Source organism: Arvicanthis niloticus, chromosome 2, assembly GCF_011762505.2.
Source record: "Arvicanthis niloticus isolate mArvNil1 chromosome 2, mArvNil1.pat.X, whole genome shotgun sequence".
Classification (NCBI taxonomy): Eukaryota; Metazoa; Chordata; class Mammalia; order Rodentia; family Muridae; genus Arvicanthis; species Arvicanthis niloticus.
The window spans coordinates 5,740,856-5,765,522 of record NC_047659.1 but is presented as its reverse complement, the minus strand read 5'-3'; the positions used below and the strand labels follow the sequence as shown (position 1 = coordinate 5,765,522).

Sequence of the window (24,667 nt, the reverse complement as noted above, 5' to 3'; positions counted from 1 at the left end):
CATATCCTACCCTGGTCTTCTGGCTCTACCAGTCTTTCTAAACTTTCTTCTGTGATGGTTCCTGAGTCTTAGGTGTCAGGGTTGTGTTTTAGATTTATCAACTGGATCTGGGCAGCCCATGGTCAATTCTCTATATTTGACCAGTTGTGGCTTTCCACAATACTGCAAAAAGAAGCTTCTTTGAAGAACCACATTTATCCTTTGTATGGTTAAGTGTTTAGAATTCTGTTATAAATTTTATTGGTTTTGAAATGACCTCACCAGCCACAAGTAGTGGGTTACCTTTTTGTTGTTGTTTTGGTTTTTGAGACAGGATTTCTCTGTGTAGCCTTGGCTGCTCCGGAACTCACTCCATAGACCAGGCTTGGCCTCAAACTCAGAGATCTATCTGGCTCTGTCTCCCAAGTGTTGGGTTAAAGGCATGAGCTGCCTGGTGTGGGTTTTTTGTTGTTGTTGTTTTGTTTTTGTTTTAAACATAGCAAAACATGGTGTTCTGGATTAGTTTATGTCTACTTGACACAAGATAAACTCATTAGAGAGGAGGGAACCTCAATTAAGAAAATGCCTCCTTGGGCTGGAGAGATGGCTCAGCTATTAAAGGCTAGGCTCAACAAGCAAAAATATAAGAAAATGTCTCTATAACATGGGAGTGTAGCCAAACCTATAGGGCATTCTTTTAATTAGTGATTGATGGGGAAGAGTTGCCCATTGTAGATGGGGCCCTCCCTGGGGTATTGGTCCTAGGTTCTACAAGAGAGTAAGTTGGTTGGGAAAGCCATGTGGAGCAAGACTCTAAGCAATATCCTCCATGACCTCTGCATCAGTTCCAGCCCTGTTTGAGTTCCTGTCCTGACTTCCTTTGATGATGAACAGTGATGTGAAGTGTAAGTCAGACAAACCCTTTCCTCCGACCTTGCTTTGCTCATGATGTTTCACCACAGCAACAGTGATCCTGACTAAGACACAGGTCACAGGATTGAACTCACATTCTTGTGTTTTTGAGGCAAGAACTTTACCTAACTCTGAGCTATTTCCAGGTTTCTCACCTGTTTCTTGAAGAGGGTGCTCTGTGAGTTTAAAGCTTCTGGGCCCATAGAACTTGTCTGTCCTGGAAGAGTGGTGCCCATCACTCTACAAACATCAAATCTGATTTTTCTATACAGAGGCTGAGGACTCCTTGCTAGGATTGTCCCTGGACACCTTCAGAGACAGTGAGCCAGGCTCCTGCTGGAATAGCTCCCAGCCTAGCCCTTGCCTCTTCTGGAAAGCAATATAAATACAAGTTGGGTTCAGTCTCTCAGCTAGTGTCTGGGAACCATGCCCTGAGTAGGAACCAGGTGAAGAAGGCCTCAGCTGCCTGTAGAAGAGGCCATAAGACCAAGCTGGCTGGATGTGGGTACAAAGTTAGGTTGGGAGAGATATTCCATTTTTACCCCTGCAAGCCAATGCTTCCTCAGGCCTGTCTTTTGCAGGCTGTTTCGAAAGAGCAATTCCTTGACCATAGATGCTGCCCCTGTACCACAGCTCTGCTTCAGGATCACTCCCAGGCCTGGCAGTCTCAGACAGGTGCTTTCTACCAAGGATAGAAGCTACAGTCTGTTCAGCTCCTCTGTTCTAGAAGACCCAGGGGCTCTCCTGCCAGGTTGTGCCCTTGTACTGGAGACTCTGCCTGGCCACACTTATAACCTCCGTTGTTTGGCAGATGAACTACAAGGTATAGAAAAACAGGCTCAGGGTGAGCTTTGCCAGGAATGGTGGGTTATGGGGGTACCAATATGACTTCAGAGTGTAGCCCCAATCGACATATTGCTTCCTTCCATGGAAAAGATACTGTAGCCTAGGGAGGTGTGTAACAGGTAGCCAGGCTCTCAATCAATATCCAATTCCATCTCTGCCCGACATTCAAGGGCCTTTGAGATTCCGGACCCAGGCTGTTATACCTTCTGATCCTGGCCTATTTGTCCCACTGCCCTGGAGATTCCTGCCCACCAGTGACCTATGAAAGGTGTAGTGGCCACGAATACAGATGGGACCACCTCCTGTATGCCCTGGGACTGAGGGTGCAATGAGGCTGTTGCACACTGCTACCCTCTAGGTGTGGCACATCTATCCATAGGACTCCATCTTACCCAGGCTCTCATTACTGGAATAAGCAGTGTGTGGCAGCAGCCAGCTTTACTCTATCTCCCAGAATAACCATTAACCCACCCTCTCCCCACATGGATTGTTTGAAATCCAGTCTGCTTATATTCCATAGAACTATCCAGACTGGCAAAACATTCCACTGTACAGGTAAAATCCTGGTCAGGATCTAGTATACACCATCTTTACTGTAAGCTACCTCAAACCATGTAACAAAGTAGACATCTGGTGCCTGAGACTGTGGCTCACCACGGGATGCAGGTGACCAGAGGGAAGCTAAGCCTGGTCCGCTGTAAGAACAGCTGCCCGAGGCTGCAGGAACAGCATTGTACTTGGTTGGGATGAGGGCATTAACATACAGCTTCAAGGCAGCAGGCAGGGCTGAGGACAACTCAGCAGGGCAGAATATGTCCCTTCAGTGTGCAGGCCCCCCCGGGTTTGATCCCCACCACCGCAGATTAAAACAAAATTAAAATCAGTATTTAACTAACAAGCGAGGGCATTTTGAGCAGAGCTGGATTACCCAGCCAGGCTCAAGAAGACACAGTCATCCCTTGGGTAGGTGTGGGGAGGCCTGATAGGCCCTTTGACGCCTCCCTCTTGTCCAACCAATCATGTGCTGGATTACTATGTGACTGTGGGTATACAACGTCTCATAGTTTACATTGTCTCTATATCCATTTTCCTGGTTGGACTCCCCTGGTATACTGGGGTATGTAAGGGGTAAACTGGTCTTGGCATGGGGTAGGATTTGACAGGGCTCTGGGTGGGTCTTAGCTTAGTTGTTAGCTCCTCAGCCAGTTGTATCCTTTTCCACTGAGGAGAATCGGATCATCTTCAGGCTTCCTGTCATCCCAGAGGTACTCTGGGGACAGCACCTTAGATGGTTTGTGCCAGATGAAGTAGCAGTTCAGGTGGCTCTCCTCCTGCCAGGCTGCCATAATGCTGTTGGCTTTGTCCATTAGGATTCCCATGTGGCAGGCCCGGGTAAACTCATACACCCTGGCCACTCGTCCCCCAAAGACTGCTCCACCATAATAGAAGTCCACTTCACTGTCTGCCACAAAGGCAGAGGAAACTTGCCAGTGTTCATAAGGGAATTGCTGTCGAGGTACAGCAAAATAGCCTGGGTGGATAGCAGCCACTAGATCCCCCAAGGTCTCAGGGCCCCATGGGTTACGGAAGACCATATCCACATCCATCGACACAGAAGAGGTAATCCACTTCTTTGTGGGCCCTCTTGGCAATGTGTTTGTTGATGGTCTCCATTCGGCGCTTGGAGATCTCCTCCCACTGGGAGTAACCACGGATGGGGATGATGCTGAGGAGCCAACCAGGGCCCAGGGGAACTCTGGGAACGGCTGCAGGATCCTGAGTAAAGAGGTAATAGTGTACCCGGTACCCACGCATAAAGAACTCTTCAGCTGACTCCAGAAAGGACTGAATGAAACAGGTGTACCTGGAGATGACAGCTCTGTTAACCACTGTTGTCCACCACTGCCTGGGTCCCAGTATGCGCTGAAGTCTACACACTAGTTCTCCACCTCAGGAAGTCAGTGATCTGTCAGACTCTCACAGTCCTGGTCAGAGTTGGACACCCTCATCTGAAAGCCCTGCTTCAGAGTTTTGGATTAAGATGTATAATTGTTTTAAAGTCTACACAAATTCTAAAGTCTATATGGCAGGACCCTTTTGGTCCAAGTGTGTCTAATTAGGGACACGAGGGGTACTCAGTGTGTGACAACCATTTAAGACTGATCTTTAATCATCTGTGGCTGTGTACACCTGTCTCAGAGGTTGATACTAGGCACTGGGCCATCTTCCTTGCTGCTTGTTCCAGTTTTTTTTGTTTTTGTTTTGTTTTGTTTTGTTTTGTTTGTTTGTTTGTTTGTTTGTTTTGAGACAGGGTTTTTCTTTGTGTAGCCCTGGCTGTCCTGGAACTAGCTATGTAGACAAGGCTGGCCTCAAACTCACAGAGATCCTCCTGTCTCTGCCTCCCGAGTGCTAGAATTAAAGGCATGCACCCTACCACCTGCCACCTTATTTTTTGAGATAGGATCTTAATAAATCTGGGGATGGAACACAGGTCTCCATGTTTGCATGAAAACATTTTACAAACTGGGCTGTCTTCCCCAGTGTCTAATATGCTTCCTTAAGATATTTTTTAAAAACATTTATTTATTTATGTGCATGTGTGCATGCATAGGACAGGTGTTAGGAGTTTTCTGTCCTTCCACCCTGCAGAACTGAAGTCACTGGGCTTAGAGGCAAACGCCTTACCTGTGAGCATCACGCTCTGACTGAGCAGTTACGAATGGCAGGCAGTGTTGTTTGGGATTTCCCACAATCTCTATTAATGTTCTGCTCAGAAACTTGACCATTTTATACACACTCATACTGAACACTAGGGAGATGAAAGTAGTTAAGAAGCTGCCAGGGGCGCAGAATCAAGGGAAGATGATTACTAGACACTGGGGACATACAGCAGAGTGGATGGCATGGATCTATCCCTAAGACCAGGGGTCACCTGAGATGTGTGGTCCATTTTTCATCTGGCCAGTACTTTAAGTCCTAGAATCCAAACACAGTTCCAGATGGACTTAAAGGAAAGGCCAGGTAGGGACAAGGAGAGGTTGGGAGGACAAAGTCTTTCCCATACCCTGCTGATCCTCATCCAGGCTTCTTGTGTCTCCCTCTTGATGAGGCCTTACATCAGAAAGCTCTCTTATATCACGCCACAGCTCTTGGCCAGGCTGGCCTCTTCCTAGACCAGAAACCCCTGTGGCTCAAGGAGACTAAGCCTTACCCATTACTTACTTCTCCACGGCAAACACAGTGACTCCAATGGTCAGGTTCAATGGCTGGTACATATTCTTCAGAAGTTCTGGGTCAAAGGTTCCCTCGGAGATGATGGGTGCCAACCAGGGAGTAAGTGTCAGCAGCTCTGTGGGTCTGGCACAGGGGAGGCTCAGGCCATGGAACCCTCCCTGTTTGGAAGCCTGGGCATATCTTGGCCCTGTTTGCTGGGCCTTGGTTTCCCCATGTGAAACTGGGGATAATAACAGCTATCTCCAGCTAGGGCTGGGAAGCCTGGGAGTCGGGATGGACATACAGAGTGTCTAGGGTGGTAGTTCTCAACCTGTGGGTCCCAACCCCCACACTAGTTGCATATCAGATATTTACATTTACAAGTCTTAACAGTAGTAAAATTGCAGTTACAAAGTAGCAACAAGATAGTTTTATGGTTGGGGGTCACCATGACATGAGGAACTGTATTAAAGGGTCACAGCATTAGGAAGGTTGTGAACCACTGCTCTGGAGGGTCCTAGCACTCATAAGGTGATAAGACTGTACCATGGGTGGCATGCCCCTATCTAAGTAAGGCATGTCTCACAGTACCACTGCTTACTGTTCCAGCCCTCTACAAAGTAGGTAATATATGATCAATCTCAAAAGGTAGAGCTCAGAGCAGATGGCCAACTGCCTAAGGTCACACAGCCAGTGATGGGTAGAGCTCGGCTCCCTGACTCTCTGGGGCCCAGGTCCCCTTTGCTATTGGCCCTTCCACCATCCTCAGCATCCTCTGGCTACACTGGATCTCTTGGATCCCCCTCCCTGCCACTACCAGGTCACTCCCTGACACCTACCCGTGTTCCAGCAGCTTAGGCTGAGGGTATTGTAACCTGTAATCAAGAAGAGCCAGAGTAAGGCAGGCAGCTCCCACTCCTGGGGCCAGAATCCAGGAAGAAAGGGTCCATTTACTGTGTCACAGGCTGAATCAGTTTCTCCTGCCCGAAGGGCAGCTTGTGAAGGGACTTGTGAAGGACACCTTACCGTAATCTTAAACATGAGGGTTAAGAGAAAGAAAGGCGTAGAGTGTGGGTGTAGGATACACTGGAGAGGATGCATGTGCACTCAAGGGGGAGTTGCCTCACCTTTTCTCTGAGAAAAGAAAAATCTCTCACTGGTTTGGAACTTTCCAAGTAGGTTAATTGGCTAGCAACAAGTCTCAGAGATCTACCTGTCTCTACCTCCTTGGCATGGAGACATAAGGGAATCCACGCCACCATACCCATGGATTTCACAGCTTCTAGTGATTAAGCTTGCAAGGAAAACACTTTACGGACTGAGCTCTCTCGATGGCCCTATTTCAGTTATGCTGAGGTGCAAAGCTCACTGTCGTGGTGCAGCAACCATCATTATTATCTGTGTCATGAATGTTTTCTTGGCAGAGCGATGGTGGCACACAACTTTAATCCCAGCACTCTGGAGGCAGAGGAAGATGGTCTCTGTGAGTTCAGGGCCAGCCTGGTCTACACAGAGAAAATCTTGTCTCTAAAAACCAAAACTGACAGAGAGAGAGAGAGAGAGAGAGAGAGAGAGAGAGAGAGAGAGAGAGAGAGAGAGGTTTTCTTTGTAGTTCTAAACTTAGATCCATCAAACAGCAGCTCTTTGTGGGCCTGCCCATGAAGGCCCTGTCACCACTTTGCTTCTGCATCTATAAACTAGTACCTCCTCCTAAAGTAGAACAAGGTAGGAAAGGCTAATTATTAAATACTGATCTATTGATTTATTTAGTGATTTACTTAAAGCACTGCTTGAATTGCCTATTTGCCAAGCATGACTTCCCTTGCTACCTAAAAAGCTACCTGAAACAGGATGAGCTAGGGAAACAAAACTGATGGGTGGTTGCCTTTAACCACCTGAGGACTGTGACATTTGCTTCTGTAAAAGCTTGTTTGCTTGCCTGCCTTGCCTTATGGTTTTAGAGTATAAAATGTGAATACAAACGGGGTCCCTCTCAGGAGACATCTCTCTTCCACTCTCTTTGGTGTCAGAGTGCTTATTCCAGAAAGGGATTCAACAATACTCTGAGTGCAAAGCACCTGTGCCTTCAAGATTTGTCTCTACTCTTAATTGCCATTCTTCAAACTCTATCTACTGTGTCCCTGCTCAGAAAATAAACGTGTTCTGAGGAAGCAGTCAGAATCAAGTAGAGGATGTCACACCAGGATCCAACATTCTGTGCATCCCAACAGTAATTTCTTTTCTCCTACAAGTCCAGACATGCTTAGCTACATTAGGGAATGATACACAAGAATACAGAAGCTGGAGCTAAGAGTATAGTTTAGGGGAAAGAGCCTGTCTACCACACAGGAGACCAAGGGGTTGGCCTTCAGCCTAGCTCACACTTGCCAAAAAGAACTGAGATTGAAATTTCTGGTTTCTTTGGAGACTCTGTTGTGTCATGTGATGTTTTTCTGGAAACTGTCTTATGAGAGGATGTTTTTGCTGAAGCAGACATGTAGGAGGCTGTTTCACTGAGAACAGACACATGGTGTTTTACTGGATGCTGCCTGGGAAAGGGCATGTGATGTTTTGCTAGAGCAGATGCTTGAGAGAACGCTTGATGTTTAGAAAGAATATAGTATAACAGTGGACGCTGCTGTGTGGCCTTGGTTTGCCTTGCCGCTCTTCGCTGGTCTTCATTGGGTTTGCTGATGCTGATCTTCACTGATGATGCTATGGCATTGGTTCACCTTGCCTTCTTTACTGACTTTGCAGACAGAAACGCACCAAAGAACTTCTGGTAATATTCCAGAGGCTTCTTGCTGCTTCTGAGGACTTAGGCTGATTGCCAGAGCCTCCTGGCTTCTTCTGGATTGAACTGCTGTTGCTGATCCGTGAATGGTGTTTGTGAGTGGCGATACCACTGCTGATTCTTCATGAAAACTGTACTGCTGCTATCCTGACTGTAAAGATTGGATTTGTCCCAAAGAACTGTCTGTAAACAGGTCCACAACCTCTTTTGTTCTATTAACCTTTCCTTTCCACTATCTCTAGTGGGTGATGGGCTACAAGGGAAGTTAAAGGGTTTAAGAACCCTCATTAAAGTAGGTTTTGAAAAGTATAAGCCTACAGAACTTCCTATTTCTCAGCTTTTGAAGGCAATAAAATGAAAATAAAGATGGCTATGGTGGCCCATGTCTGTAATCTTGGCACTCAGGAGTGAAGGTAAGAAAATCAGGAGTGCAAATATCCTCAGGTGTAGAGAGTTCAGAGCCAGTATGCTGGTCAGTTTTTTGGTCAACTTGACACAAGCTAGGTTGTCTTTGAGCAGGGAACCTCAACTGAGAAAATGCCTTGATCAGATTGGTCTGTAGGCAACTGTATGGGGGGATTTTCCTGTTTAATAGTCAACGTGGGAGGGCCCAGCCCAGTGTGGGCAGTGCCACCACTGGGCAGGTGGTCCTGGATGGTATAAGGAAGTAGGCTGAGCAAGCCAGGGGAAGCAAGCCCCCATAAGCAGCAATTTTCCATGGCCTTGGCATCAGTTCCTGCCTCCAGCTTCCTGCCTGACTTCCCTTTCCTGATGGGCTGTGATGGACACATATAAGCCAAGAAACTCTTTTCTCCCACACTGCTTTTGGTCATGACATTTTATTACAGGAATAGAAACCTAAGTAGGACAGTGTGGTGGTTTGAATAAGAATGGTCTCCATCGGGTCATATAGGTGTAACCTTGCTGGAGGTTTCTAAATCCCATGCCAGCCCCAGTCTCTCTCTCTCTGCTGTCTGTAGCTCATGATGTAGCTCTCAGCATCATATCTGTTTGTGTGCTGCCTAGCTCCCCGTCATGATGGTAATGGACTAACTTCTGAAGCTACAAGTAGGCCCCCAATTGAACGCTTTCTTTTATAAGAGTTGCCTTGGCCACAGTGTCTCTTTATAGCAACAGAACAGTGACTAAGACAGCCAGCCAGCCTGAGCAACCTAAGATCCTGTATAGGAACTGAATAGATGGCTCAGTGGTAAAGAGAACTGACTGTTCTTCAGAGGACCTGGGTTCAATTCCCAATATCTATGTGGTGGCTCACTTATAATTCCAGTTCCAGGGATCTGACACCCTCTTCCGGCCTCTGGCAGCACCAAGCATATGGTACATAAACATGTAGCACATTAAAAACTAATACCAGCCAGGTGGTGCCTTTAATCCCTGTTCCGCGCCCCTTCTGAGTCCCCTCGCCCGCAAGAGAGACACGGGAGGCAGTGTTCGGGTAGTTACTACAGCGAGGCTTTATTCTTGTATCAGCTGAAGCGGAAGACCCCAAGCCCGGGAAAGGCACTGCTATATGTACCCTAGAGTGGTGTGTTCACTTCTGATTGGCTGTTCACTCATCACCCCCTATTACGCCCCGGGATGGGCAGTGACTTTGGCGCCCTTTTGCCTTTTGCACCTGCGCAGTTTGTTGTTTACTTGTGGGAGCACAGGATGCCTGCACCATCTTGTAATGGCGAATGTTGTCATGCTCACCGCGGCTCTTAACATCTCCCCCTTTCAATTTTATTAAGATGGAACAGCCTTTTGCCTATCAAGCGCAGCACCAACTCAGTGAGGGAAAGCAGAGGCCTGATCCCCTGTGCAAAATGAGATATTGTAATGGGTTTCTTCTCTTGTCATCGTGCAATGAGTAATACTTCCCATACCCATCTTGATGCCTTTTTGGAAAAAAGTGGAAAGGGAGCCTCCACTCTGGAGCGCCTGGCGGCCGTCCGTGCATGGAAAGGAGGTTTTGGCATCAAACCTTTGTGCAATCAGGCATACTTTTGGGAAATCTCTCCACACTCGTGGAACATTCCCTGTCGAGTACCCACTTGCAAACACCTCTAAATATTCAGGTACCACAGTTATTCAGGCAAGGGCTGGCTAGACTTAGACCTCTCATCGACCCAGTGCAATGGGCTGAACCCTTGGGGTGCATCGACTGAGGGTCTCAGTCATCAGATACTTTCTTAGCCTAGATAGCCAAATTTCAGGGGAAGATCCTTGCTCAAGGCTACGAGTGCTTGGGCGATAGCGACCTTGTCACGTTTTTTGTTGGGCTCTGAGCTTGCAGACCAACCATAACATGAACACTAATCCACAACATAGGGCTGCACCAAACAGGCCTATCCCCACCCTTTAAGAAAGAAAGAAAAGGCAGAGGTAAGCCAAGAAGTAAAATCGCCAGGGGTAACAGGGTCCACTCGTGTTCCATTAAGGCTCAAAATCCGGATTTGCAATTGCTGCTGCATCTGGTCCAGCTGCCTAGTCCAATTCCCTTGTAAATAAGCAGAAAGATTATGGCTTTGAATAAATGTATCATTCATAAATCTCAGAGGTGTAATACATAGATGTGGGGTTGCTGACACGCAGCTCATTTGAACCACATCTGTGAGTTGTTCTACATGGGCTTGGAGCAAATCAACTCTCTGATTGACCAACAGAATGTCTGATGCCAAGTGTGCATCCACTTTCTGTAGAGTGGTCAAAGCCTCAGAAGTCTTTTCTGAAATTTAATTAACAACAGTAGCTGCTGTAACTTGATTAGCCAAGGCCATGTCACAGCTGCAGCTGCAGAGATGGTAATAGCAGTGATAATGGCTGCAGTAATGCCAAAGTCTCTTTTATGTCTTATTAATGATGTAATAGGGAAAGTTTCAGGATCAGCTTCTACTGGAATGGGCACAAAGGTAGGCACGTGCACAACCAAGGCTAGGTCTAGTGATCCATTCCAGCATTGTGCTAAAAAGCATGTAACATTCTTACAATCCAAGATATCAGAATTATTTTGAAAGTTGGATAACATAAAGAAAAATGGGGGGGTCCACGACACCGGTTGTGCAGATGCATTCCTAAACACCTTATTAATTTTAATGTTATTCAAATGGCTAGAGATATTAGATTGTGTAGCTGAAACATTTTGTACCTCATGAAATATACCATTCAACAAGGCAAAGGCAGATACACTGGCACTAGCTCCAGCCTCATTACTCAACACCCAATGATAAAAGGGCCAAATATTTTCTATGCCAGTGCTCTTACCTGTATTATTCATTATAGCCAAATCGAGAGAAGGGGATAAATTAAATCCTCTGGCAATTTGTTTCTTGGGTTTAATCTTAGACTGGCAAGGTGAAACCACCACTGGAAAGGACAAATCTGGATAGTACCACGGTATCATCTGTTGCAAAGTGGCATTATTGGTATGCCAATTGGGCCTCTTAATTATAGTAACATTACCTCTAATCATGGTGGTGGTAATGTTTATAGGTGCTGATTAATTCAGTCCGACATTTCCTGATCCTTCTATCTGTCCTGAACTAATCTGATTCAAGACAGCCCCTAGCACTCTTGTCTCTACCTTACTGTAAGTCACAGGATCCACCCAATTAGTAAGAGTAGCTTTCTTAAGAATCATATAAGGTGTATGCAGTTTACTTGTCTTATTATCCTTGCTTGCTGCCACAAAACAAAGTGTAAGGTTTAATGGAAAACTTGTAGCATTATATAACTCAGGCTGTTGGTGGGTGTGCCGAGAGCACGGGGCATCCATGTAACACTCAGTAGTTGTAAACAATGGCAGCACTGCAGAATTTGAATGTACTGGCATGGGAACAGGCCAAGATCTAACTATGGCCCATAGTGGTATACTTATCCCCAAATCGAACATCAGCATCAGGAGAATCAGAGCCGTTATCTTGTAATCTTACTTCATTCTTCACGATCTACACCAGCTGAGTGGGGACTCAAAGTGCATTGTCTTCACCCTGTGGAAAAACACAGACAGCTTCCCTCCCCGGCCATGGCGCGGGTCTATCGCGTCCCTGACCTTGGAGAAGGACAGCAGCCATCTCTAAATTTGCTGCCGCAAGTCCTGCATTAGTAAGGGAACCTCCCAAGCTGCGACAGATTCCTAACCAGTCTTGTAGCCCCTTTGCTCTCCAAGGAGCAATGGCTGCACGGCATTCAGCTGTGGCATTTTCAAAGATCATTGCCTGCTCTGGTTCCCCAAAGATTCTGCCAGCTGCCTCAGTCATGCGGGCCACAAAGTCAGAGAAGGACTCACTGGTCCCCTGAGTTATTTTGAACAAATAAAGATTACTGCCTTCCTTCCTAGGGAGAGACTTCCATGCCTTTATTGCAGCTGTCGCTATTTGTGCGTATACCTGCCAAGGGTGAGCGGTCTGGTCATTGGTATGTGCGCCAACTCCTGCCAGCATGTCAAAAGTCCATAACTGTTGACCCTCAATGCTTGCATTAGCTCTGGCTTGTGCTTGTAACTGCTCATGCCAGAGCGCTTTCCATTCCAAATATTGGCCCATATTGGTAAGTACCGCCTTCACTGTGTCCTGCCAGTCTCCTGGCGTCATAGCAGCTGCACTTAACCTCTCCACTTGGGATACAATAAAATTAGCCCCAATTCCATATGCACATACTGCCTCAGCTAATTCTTTGACCTGCCTATATTCTACTGGGGCATGAACATGGGCGCCTTCTGCCCCTTCAAAGACCGGAAATGCCAGCTGTAGCTGTCTGTGATCTCCTGGGCTGAGAAATGAATTAGAGACGCTGCCCAGGGCATAGGCCGGAGGCAAGGGTGGGGACGAAAGGTCTTTCTTAGTCCTATCTCAGAACGGTTATTTTTTGCATAGGCGGCTGCCTCCTCCTGTAGGCTTTCTTCTTCGGAGCTGCTAAGGTCTATGGCGGCAAGCTCCTTAATGGGGTATAGGGGGGTCTGTTGGGCCTTGGACGAGGTAACTCCATTTAACCTGTTATCTTCAGTCACGTAGGACACAGGTAGAGGGCGTGATTAACAAGTCTCTACCTCCAGAGATTTAAATATTAATGAATTATCAAAAGGCCAGGGGCGTAGCTAATTAAGTTATTCCCTCCCCTTTTTCCTTCCCTATAAAATGAGACTCCCCTGGCCTTTGGTGGGGAAGCGCGTACCACCTACATCCATTTACCATGTCATGAACAATAAATCTTTGGAAAACTGGACTCCACGTGTCACATGGTCTCTCCGCCTGATTCCCAGCTTTTGGAACCCTGGAACCTTGCCGATGCAGCCGCCGGCCCGCCCACCGACAGCTGCATGAATGTGGGACCCTCCGCTGGCGATGTGGGAAGCCCACCCGGGACCCTGATGCTGAACCGCCCTGGGACCCTGCTGCCGCCGGACTCCCTCCCCCCTGCCCTCGAGATTTCTTCCCCACAGGGGTCCTTTTGACCTTCACTCTCTCTTCACCAGCCGGTGAAGGGTCCTTAACCTTAACAGGCCCTGCAGTGGCCCCTGTTCCTTTTGAGTACTCTTTTCTTTGACCAGGCTCCTTGGCCTGTCTCTGTTGCCCAGGCTTTTTGCCTGCTTCTCCTTTCCAGGCTCCTTGGCCTTATCTTTTTTCCCAGGCTCCTTGGCCTGATGCCGGCTAACACACTCTGTTTCTGATACCCTGGAGTGGACCTCTCCTGAAACCTCTTGACCTGCACTACTAGCTGTGCTGCGAACTGGATCCCCACAACACAAATAAGCTAAAAGCAAAAGCAACACAAGCAAGAGGCCAACTAGTGCAGCGGCGGCAATGGGTGAGAATCCGCTCGCAACCAAGGCTTCCACCCCAAACATACCTCTCAGAGATGTACCTCGATCCTGTAGTCTTTTAACCCGCCCTGAATCTCGGGGGGTGGGGGGGAAGGTCTCCGAGGCGCCTTGAAATTCCCGGGTTTCGGCACTAGATTGTTCCGTGCCCCTTCCGAGTCCCCTCGCCCGCAAGAGAGACATGGGAGGCAGTGTTCGGGTAGTTACTACAACGAGGCTTTATTCTTGTATCAGCAGAAGCAGAAGACCCCAAGCCCAGGAAAGGCACTGCTATATGTACCCTAGAGTGGTGTGTTCACTTCTGATTGGCTGTTCACTTATCACCTCCTATTACGCCCTGGGATGGGCAGTGACTTTGGCGCGCTTTCGTTTCTTGCACCTGCGCAGTTTGTTGTTTACTTGTGGGAGCACAGGATGCCTGCACCATCTTGTAATGGCAAATGTTGTCACGCTCACCGCAGCTCCTAACAAATCCCAGCACTCAGGAGGCAAAGGCAGATGAATCTCTGTGAGTTCAAGGCTAGCTAGGTCTACAGAATGAGTTCTAGGAGAGCCAGGATTACACAGAGAAATTCTGTCTCAAAAATCAATAATAATAATAGCCAGGTGTGGTAGTACATACTACCTTTAATCCCAGGTAATAATAAATAAACAATAAATAATAAGTTCAAGGTTAGCTTGGTTGACATAGAGAGGAATTCCAGGATAGGTAGACCCTGTCTCAAAAAAACAAAACAAAACAACAACAAAAACAAAGCAAAACAAAACTGTCTTCAAAACGAAAAAGAAAGAGTCCAAAAAATATACACAAGTCTCTCTCTCTTAGCATGCAATGCCCTGTACTAGCCTGGAAACTTGTCAGCAAGAAAATCATCAACAAATTCAACACATGCAGCTCCTTGATCTTGGGCCAGAACTGTGGTATCCAGTTATAATAAACACCTGAATAAGGATTAAAACAATACTGTAATCTGTTTTTAATAAAACATGTGTTATGCCAGGTAGTGGTGTGCACACCTCTAATCCCAGCACTTGGGAGCCAGAGGCAGGTGGCTCTCTGAATTTGAGGCCAGCCTGATATGCTGAGCAAGTTCCAGGACAGCCAGGGCTACACAGAAAAACTGTATCTCAAAAAAAATCAGTCAATCAATCACTCATGTTATCAAAGAGCCTATAATCCAGATGCCTAATTTTTCTTTAGCTATTATGAAACAAAAGATCTTTTCTCTTGGCTATCAAACAGGTTCACCAAAGGGGGAAGGCCTGTTCAGCCTAATGCCACTCAGTTCCTTGCATCCACACAAAATGGATCATGAGGTCACTTCCCAACAGGGCTCTTTACTGACCACCGTCTAGGTACCAGAACACCAGGCTCCTCATAAGCATCAACCCAGGAGGGGCATGTCTACCCTCCAGTCTAACAGGCACAGCAAGCAACAAGGGAGACAGAGCCGAAGCATGCTGAGCACAGCAGGATGTTGGAAGGCTGGAATCTGGGTTCTCAGCTCCTGTCTGTGGTGGCTTTAAGTAGCACTGCTCAGAGCCATAAGATGAGGGAGGCTACAGGTGTCCTCAGACAACATCATCCTAAAAGATTTCCTGTCTCTCCAAATATGGTCACCCCACACTGCCCCCAAATCCTCTAATCCAGTACTTACAAGAACTCTGGACCGGGGAGGTAATAGGGTATGTAGGAGACCAGCATCCAGTCCTTGACATATTCCCTAGAAAGAAAAACACACCTGTTAAATGCTACACTGCCTTAGAGGTTGACATCACTCACTTGGTGTGCTTCATCAGGAGTCACAAAACTGTCAGTCCATGGTTGTTGACTGAAGACTAGACAGCATTTGTGTCTAGCACAGGGCCTAGTCTTTTTGTCCACACGGCTACTCACTCATGATATGGCTAGGTCATATATGGACATGAAGCCATGTCCCACAGACAAACAGTAAGGAGACATGCAGTACCAATAGCTTCCCACAAGGCCAATGGGGGTGACTTTAGAAACATGAACAGGGTTCCTTATCAACATGGTTTCAAGGACAATCTAGGCAAAAACATGGCAAATAATAGGCTGGGAAAAGCCAAGTCATGGCAAAACACAAAAGCCAAAACTAGTTAGCCTGTCTGAGGCTGGAGGATACTGAGCCTCAAGGGGTTGATGGATCCTGAAAAACTGGTATCACTTTTAGAGGGCAGGAGAAGTACTGGGAAGAGCATGGAGGAAACTCCAAAAGGCAACTCACCACAGGACCCAGAGACCTGTGCCAACGAGCAGGGAGAACGCCAAGCCCAGGGCCAGTCTTCGGCGGGTCATCACTGGGTGCTGAACAGAAGCTGGGCACCTTCAGAGACCCCTAAGGACCTTAGGTCTGTCAAGCTCTGAGCCTACCTCACTTGAGGTCTCAGAACACCTGCAAAGAAATGCTCCAATTATTTTCTTCCTTCAGCTGATCTCAAGTTCAGTGGCAGCTAGGATGTCACCCCCCAGGCAGAGAAGCCTCTGCTAGACCACGAAGCAAATTATAGCTGCTGTGAATAGCCCCATATCTCCACACCTGCAATTAAAACAAAAACATATTCTTTTTTTGTTTTGTTTTTGTTTTCCGAGACAGGGTTTCTCTGTGTAGCCCTGGCTGTCCTGGAACTCACTCTGTAGACCAGGCTGGCCTCGAACTCAGAAATCCGCCTGCCTCTGCCTTCCAAGTGCTGGGATTAAAGGTGTGCGCCACCACTGCCCGGCCCACAAAAACATATTCTTTCAGTATTTCTGTGTTTTTTAAAGAACCCAAAATTCCACTTTCCAAATTTCCACTACATTCTGTTTTAAGCTATTAATTATGATGAGTATAATGGAAAATTGTTAACATATTTTCAATGACCTAAAAATGAAATGAAAGGTTCTCTGGATAACTCTCTAACTCAATTCTAATCTTTATCAGTTTTAATGGTATCATTTCCTATGGAAATATAAATAAATTCACATCCCCAACACACACTGTTCACTGGCTTCCATTCTGATAGTAACACATCCTTATAGTATATAGGGTGATTTAATCCCAAAGTTTTTTTTCTATATCCCAGTGTCTCTCAGCTGTTATTTCTTTCTCATTAATATTCAGAAATTTTAAAGTTAATAGAGCACTATTTAGTTTCTCCCTGGGGGCCTTTATTCACCCTTTTGGTTTTATAAGCATTTTCTATAAGGTACAACTAGATCTTTCTACAACTGTTTGTCCTGGAGGATAGTGTGGTATACCTGTAACCTGCTTTACATTATAATATGCAAAGAATCGTTTCATCTTACTGGGGACGTGTGTGGGGACATTGTTAGTCTTGATTTGTACAGATATCTGATAATAGTCATTACTTCCAGTAATGTGGAATGACAGAATCTGTCTTCTCAGATTTCAAAGCAGTTGCCCATTGAAACCCTTATTCTGTATCAACGGTATGGAGCACAAACTTTAGATTTCTAAATTCTGCAAATTGAAACAGATCTGTCAGATTTCATTTCTTTTGTGATGCCCCCTCTCCAAGGTTTACTTCCAGTAGGCAATGGAGTTTGGTTATACAAAGAACAAGTAAGATATTTTCTTTTTTTCTTTTTTCTTTTGTTTTGTTTTCTTTTGTTTTTTGAGACAGGGTTTCTCTGTGTAGTCCTGGCTGTCCTGGAACTCACTCTGTAGACCAGGCTGGCCTCGAACTCAGAAATCGGCCTGCCTCTGCCTCCCAAGTGCTGGGATTAGTAAGATATTTTCTTATAATTCTCTTGGCTGTTGCCAGGTGATTGAAATATTTTTCTTTAAACATTTACTGTTAATATGGTATTTTTCATGAAGCATTGGGAATCTTAACACATTTCCTATTAATAACTGGTCAATTTCTTCATTTCCTTGTGCAATAGACTTGGCAATGTAGTAGGTTGGCCTAAAGCTGCTTGCATTCTAATGCTAATCTGGAGCCACCAAGACTAGTTGCCCCAGAGATGAGAAAGTCCACACATAAGCTGCTGAGTGACCCTGCTCCCAAGTTATTTCTGATTGGTAAATAAAGATGCCAACACCCAATAGCTGAGCAGAAGTGATATAGACGGGGGTTTAGATTTCATGGGCTTGGGGTCAGAGGGGGACCACAGGGGAAAAAGAAAGTGCAGGAGGAGGAAAGAGAAGCTGCCATGGGCTAGGAGTCAAGAGAACTGACCCTGTGGGCTGGCCAATTTGAGTTTAGAACAGCCCAGATGAAACAGTACATAGTAACTCAGGGTTATCAATAGGAAAGTAGATTATAACAACAGAGAGAGTAGTAACTGCTCAGCTCTTGTGTTTAAGGCTATTAAAAACATAAAGGATGTGTGTGTCTTTCATCTGGGAACTAAAGTGTCAAGGGTGGGGTAGAAACCTTGGGCTGGGATTTAAATAATTTTCACAACACTGGCAAGCCTGTACGAGACAGAATGTGGGTGATATTAAATGGATAGTTTCTATTTCTGATTGCCTGTTACAGCTGTATAAATAACAAAGTTAATACTAAATTATCTGAAATAAATTCAGCAGTTTCTATAGGCAAAACAACTCTTTCTGCATATTGAGAGTCACTAATTATATCAAGATATTCAGGAAAATTTAATACTGCCATAAGAATTGCATATAGCTCTGATTTTTTACCTGAACTATATGGGTTTTGAATTACTTTGCTCATTTTGTCTGACTTATAGCTTGGCATTCCCAACTTATTTGCATCACTGTAGACTGATTCAGAAATTGCCATTCCTTTTTAAAATACATGAGATAAAGCAATTACTTATTTTTATACCCTGAAAATGTTTGCTTTTGGGATATTTACTGTTGATTTCTCCAAAATAGTTGCTACAGGCTCTTTGCCAGTCTTCACTGATTACCCATAATGACACTATCTCAGCATTGTTGGTATATAAGGTACCAAGATTTCTGTCTATTCCTGACAACTGACATAGTCTTACCTACTTTTTATGATTAACTCAGAAACGTATTCTATGTAATTCTTTAATGTTTTACTTTGTGTGCTAAGAAATCTATCTTCTCTTAGCATAATGAGCCCCGGAGAACGAGTTAAAGGGAAAATAACCAAAATATAATCAAGTTTGGGATCTATGCAATCCACATATGTGTCTTGCAGTCTCTGTTCTACTAGAGTTAACGCCCTCTCTCTGCCTTAGCTGTTAATTTTAGAGTGTTTAAGTTCAAATCTCCTTATAACATTTGAGACAAATTACTTAAATCTTGATTAGTTAACCCAGTGGTGGTAGTACATAGCCCATTAATATCTCCCATTAATTTTTGAAAGTCGTTAAGAGCTTGCAACCGATCTCTTCTGGTCTGTATATTTGTGGTTGAATTTTCAGTTGACTTATTTTATAACCCAAGTAGTTAATAGGATCTCTTCTCTGTAGGTTTTCAGGACCAATCTGTAACCTCCAGCATGGGGGGTTCTTTGTGTTTCCTTAAACATTTTCTCTTAAATATCTGCATCAGAATCAGCCAACAAAATATCACTCATCTATTGATGAATAAAAGATTGAGAAAATAGCCTACTAATTATTTCTAGTGGTTGTTGCACAAAATATTGACGTAAAGTAGAACTATGTAGCATTCCCCATGGAAGGACTTTCCACTGATATCATTTTACAGGTTGAGCATTGTTTTAAAGTAGGCACTGTAAAAGGAAAGCAAACCTTTCCCTATCCTGTTCATACAAGGGGATAGTTAACAAAAGTAATCATTCAAATCGCTTACTATCATAGTCCAGAACTTAGTTAATAAAGTAGGTAAAAGGAATTTCAGGCTATAACAAATCCATTGGTTAATTCTATTCACCACTCTTAAATCTCAAGTGCCTGCAACTCTTCCTTAGTTAAGGGTCATTGTTCTACCACACAGGCTTGTCTGTCAAGCGTTCTAAGGGCAGGGCTGTTGATACTTCAAATAGCCCCCATTATATAAATTTAGAAACTCAATCTCTGTTATGTCGTGTGTTTGAACACTTGGTAAAGCATGCTTTGTTTTGTTTGTTTGTTTTTGCTTTTTGATGACCTATAGCAATACCTTCCCCAGGTACATCTACCATTTCATCCCTTCTTTCATTATGGGCTGTCTCCGGGATTGCAGCAATGTTAATCCAAGTACTCTACTGTTGTAAAAAAAAAAAAAAATCCCTTCCCCATAAATTTAGGGGTATTTCAGTGACATATTGATGCCAAATCTTTTAAATTCAGACTCCATTTAGAGAACATGACCCAAGTTTGAACTCAGGTAAACTAACAGGTTGGTACCTAACATTAGTTTCCAAGTTGCCCCCCAACAAACCTGAGCCTGGCTCCAGTCTCTAGGATAATCCCTAACAAGACCAGCATTTCCAGGTTATACCTGCAACAAGACCAGTTTCTATAGGTGATTCCCCCAACAAACCTGCACTCCCAGGTTACAAGCCCACCCCCTACCTAATGACCAAAAATACAAAGGAAGCAGAAGCTAAATTTATGATATGACTCTTAGCACCATACAGTTATGTTAAAGGCCACAGTAACTTTCCAATTAGATGCTTACACATGTACTCTCTGCTTACTATAAAGCCTTGCCCTGAAAGACATTCGGGGCTCCCACCACCACCAAAACCATCCTGCATGATGGTGGTGCATTTGGGAGGCCAGAGCTAGCTTGAATAGAATAAAGACCCTGCTGTGAGTTGCATCAGATTGGCTCCTGTCTGTTTTTATGGGGACCACTAACATTTTCCTGGCACTAAATTTTGGTGCATTAGCTGGTAGGTTCCCCATGACACACAGAACTACTGACCTGGAGGGTCTTGAGGCAAAACTAGTCTAGGTATATGTATTTTATGTTTACAACACTGTGTTAAATATCCTGCTTCTTGACTGTGTGAGCACAGAATTTGTCTGAGTCTTCTGAGAGAACTGCAGAGCGGAACAGAAGCAAGTTTATGTAAAGATAAGGGCAGTAACTCTTCCAGCTGTGCTGAGATGATTTATTTGTGTGTAACCTGGTGGCTTGTGTTGCCATGGTAATTCTAAGTTTGAATCCAGAGCCATGCTGAGGACTCTGAGTGTCATAAGCTTCCTATGTGGTCTGAGCAGGTGAGTACTTGTGCAGTGGTGCAAAAGCTTGTGATTTGCGTGGCGACTAATTTGTCTGAATGTTAGAAACTTTCTGTGAGATCTACAGAACACAAAGAAAACGTGTGTAAAATGACTTAAGTTGCCATGGTAATTTCTCCAGGTCTGAGTAAACATTTGTACAGTACTGAGGGTTGTGTGTAAGCGCCACCTTCTGGTTAGTTCTTGTTGCTACAAGCTGTATTTTTTTTTTTTTCTGGTTTTGGTTGATTTTTGTTTCTGGTTGTGCCTTTTAAGCCTTTTTTTTGTTCACTGATTCTAAACGGTGTCACATCCTTCTGGGTACAAGGCCTTGAAGTTGTTTCCGTGGCCGGTTGCAGTTAGGAATAGATGTATCTGGGAGCTGTGGCTATGGTGGGGCCAGGAGACATCCTGAGTCTCTGTCTGGGGTGGGTGTGGGCTCGGGGGAGCTGAGAGATGCCACCAATCTGGTTATTTTCTTGTGGGTGTGTGCCACTTTCTGGTTATTTCTTATTTTCACCTGATAGGGAGAAAAGGTTAAGTTTGTGTTTTGGGTGGCATAGAGAGGTCTTTTTCATGAGTGCCACTTTCTGGTTGTTTCTTGTTTCTGCTCAAAAGACAGGGAAGGTTTTATTTGTGTTTTTATATGTTGTGTTATGTTTCTCATTACAAGATGACTTTGATGAGGTGACTTAGACAAAATAACTTTGATGAAGTGACTTTGATTTGATGGACTTAGTAACATGAGACAGGCTACGTCTACCACATTCTACAAGTTCCCTTCACTACAAAAGAGGCCAGGAAACTGGTTCCTGGCCCCACAGGGGAGCTGCTCCCCTCCCAATATGCTTGCTTTTTCCTGACTCGCACAGACTGAGATTTTAACACAGTTGAAGGTAAGAGGAGGCTCTTAGTATACTGTCAGGCTCTGCTGGCAGGTCTCAATGAGGCCACAAGATGGCCCACAAATTTGGCCATAGTATATGATATTAGAAGTAAAAGCCCTATAGCTTTTTTAGAGAGGGTCGTGGAGGCATTTCGATAATACATCCCAATGGACCCTAAATTACCAGAACCAAAAATAGCAGTCACTTTAGCTTTTATCAACCGGGCAATACCAGATATTAAGAAAAGGCTCCAGAGGGTTGAGAAGTGAAGTAAAAAGAGTCTAAGGAACTTAGTGACAAAAAAAGAGTATTTAATAAAAGAGAGACTCCAGAAGAGAAGCAGATGAGAGGACAGAAGCAACAGACTCAAGACCTGGCAAAGATCCTGTCGGCAGTCAAGGCCAAACCAAAAGACAGTAAGAGATGCCTAAAACAGATAAACAGATAGCCTCCAAAAGACAGACAGACAGAGAGTCAGAGAGAGAGAGAGAGAGAGAGAGAAAGAGAGAGAGAGAGAGAGAGAGACAGAGAGACAGAGAGACAGAGAGACAGAGACAGAGAGACAGAGACAGAGAGACAGAGACAGAGACAGAGACAGAGACAGAGACAGAGAGACAGAGAGACAGAGAGACAGAGAGACAGAGAAACAGAGAGACAGAGAAACAGAGGGAGAGTGAAGGCCCTAAAGATCAAAACTGCCCCCTCCCCAAGCCCAGGGTAATTCTAAAAGTAAAAGGGAAGCCCACTAGGTTTTTGTTGGTAATTAATAAAGTTCAACATTCTGTTTTGCAAAAACCTAAAGATAAAGTCCCTTTATCAGTTTATAAATGACTTCCTGGTGGCAACAGAAACAAATAAACAAAACAAAAAAACAAACAAAAAACCTAGGACTTCTTAGAGGCCCTAAAATATTGGACTATTGAGTCTCTGCTAAGAAGGCCTTACTCGCTGGGCAGTGATAGCCAGCTTGGTCTACAGAGTGAGTTCCTGGACAACCAGGGCTATACAGAGAAACCCTGTCTCAAAAAAACATAAATAAATAAATAAATAAATAAATAAATAAGAAGGCTTTACTCTGCCAAACACAGGTGACCTCCCTAGACCTGGGGATGCCTACTCAGACTCGGGGCCCTGGCATCAGCCAATGGCCAATGTGTCACCAATTAGCAGAAGCTGGCCCCCACCCTGTTTACACATCAGTGCAACAACGACCTCCTGGTAAAAGATGATGCCAAAGTGACTCATTACCAACCTCTCTTCTTGAATGCCTCCAGGATAACTTCTCAGCTGCCGTGCTGCCTGACCCTGACCTCAATCAATGGGCCTCTACATGACTGCTCAGATGGATGCAGAGGTTATATGGTTTACCAATGGCAACAGCCTCATTCAGGATGGACGGAGGTGTGCTGGGGCAGTAGTCTCAAACACTGAGCTCATATGGGCAGAACCACTCCTGGCAGGAATGTCAGCCCAGAAAGCTGAACTGACAGCTCTGACCAAGGCGTTAGAGCTGAGAATGACAAGAGACACAGATGGCTGGTGTGCCTTTGCTACGGCTCATATCCATGGGGCTATTTATAGGGAGAGAGGCCTCCTGACAGAAGGCAGGACTAAACTCCAACCCAGAGGGACAATAAGACAGCCCAGCGGGTAGCCCTAGAAATTGGACTCCTCATGTCCTTGATTACATTAGACCCAGGAGACCCCACACACTCTGATCAGACAGAAGACATGATCTGGGCCAAAAACCTGCTCATGTCTCAGTGTCATAAGAGATGACAGAGGACAGCTGACTACAAACTAATTGTACCAGAGAAAATAGATATACACATGCTGTCTTAGTTAGCGTTAGCATTCTACTGCTTTGAACAGACACCATGACCAAGGCAAGTCTTACAAAGGACAACATTTAATTGGAGCTGGCTTACAGGTTCAGAGGTTTAGTCCATTATCATCAAAGCAAAAGCATGGCAGCATCCAGGCTGCTATGATGCAGGCAGAGCTGAGAGTTCAACATCTTCATCTGAAGGCTGCTAGTGGAAGACTGGCTTCCAGGCAGCTAGGATGGGGGTCTTAAAGTCCACACCTACTCCAACAGGACCAAACCTAGCAGTGCTTCTCCTTGGGCCAAGCATATACAAACCATCACACACACTGAAAAGATCCATTGTTCTTCATATATGGGACCTGAAAAAATGTACGATTTAGTCCACCAGTCCCACATCATAATTAGAGATGCTAATTTGAAAATAGCTAAAATTGTTAAAAAAAATATGAGGACTGTCAATTGACTAATGCAGTGGCCAATGAGAAGAACCCGGCACTCAATACTGGAGAACCAAGCCAAGAGTCTATCAAGAAATGAACTTCATAGCCGGGCGGTGGTGGCGCACACCTTTAATCCCAGCACTTGGGAGGCAGAGGCAGGCGGATTTCTGAGTTTGAGGCCAGCCTGGTCTACAGAGTGAGTCCAGGACAGCCAGGACTACACAGAGAAACCCTGTCTCAAAAAAAAAAAAAAACAAAAAAACAAAAAAAAAAAAAAAGAAAGAAAAAAGAAAAAAGAAAGAAAAGGAAAAGAAAAAAAAAAAAAGAAATGGACTTCATAGAGGTAAACCAGAAAAATATGAATACAAATATTTGCTAATATTAAAGATACCTTTTCAGGATAGACTGAGACTTTCCCAACTAAACATGAGACTGTAGAGATAGTAACAAAAAAATTACTACAAGAAATTCTTCTAAGATATGGTTTTTCTAAGCTTATAGGGTCAGACAATGGACCTACATTTGTGTACCAGCTAAGTTAGAGATTAGCTAATATTCTGGGGATTTATTAGAAATTTCATTGTGATTACAGACCCTGGAATTCAAGATAGGTAAAGAAGGTGAATAGAACTCTAAAAGAGATGTTAACTAAATTGACCTTAGCGTAAAAAACCTCCCCATATCAGATGGGACTTAGCCCTTTTAAAGTTATATTTGTTTTGATTTGCCTACTGACAAAAGTTATTACATGATCTCGAGGGTGTCCAATGGGTACACAAATGTCTTTGACTTAAACTTTGTGCTTTCCATAAAAC

General features: G+C 44.8%; 1 protein-coding gene and 1 long non-coding RNA gene across 2 annotated transcripts; both read right to left on the bottom strand.

Moving 5' to 3' along the window:
* Positions 1 to 2,927: 2,927 nt before the first annotated feature.
* Gbgt1 (globoside alpha-1,3-N-acetylgalactosaminyltransferase 1 (FORS blood group)) lies at positions 2,928 to 15,882 on the bottom strand. The gene is given in 8 exon segments (XM_076928214.1): positions 2,928 to 3,344; positions 3,346 to 3,601; positions 4,960 to 5,094; positions 5,790 to 5,825; positions 5,905 to 5,957; positions 6,078 to 6,084; positions 15,221 to 15,286; positions 15,812 to 15,882. Coding segments are annotated over 8 exon segments (1,041 nt in total).
* LOC143441246 (uncharacterized) lies at positions 9,209 to 14,135 on the bottom strand. Its single transcript, XR_013108463.1, has 3 exons — positions 13,592 to 14,135; positions 11,677 to 11,733; positions 9,209 to 10,244 (listed from the first exon to the last, which is right to left on the bottom strand). It is a non-coding gene; the product is annotated as an uncharacterized LOC143441246 (long non-coding RNA).
* Positions 15,883 to 24,667: the final 8,785 nt, after the last annotated feature.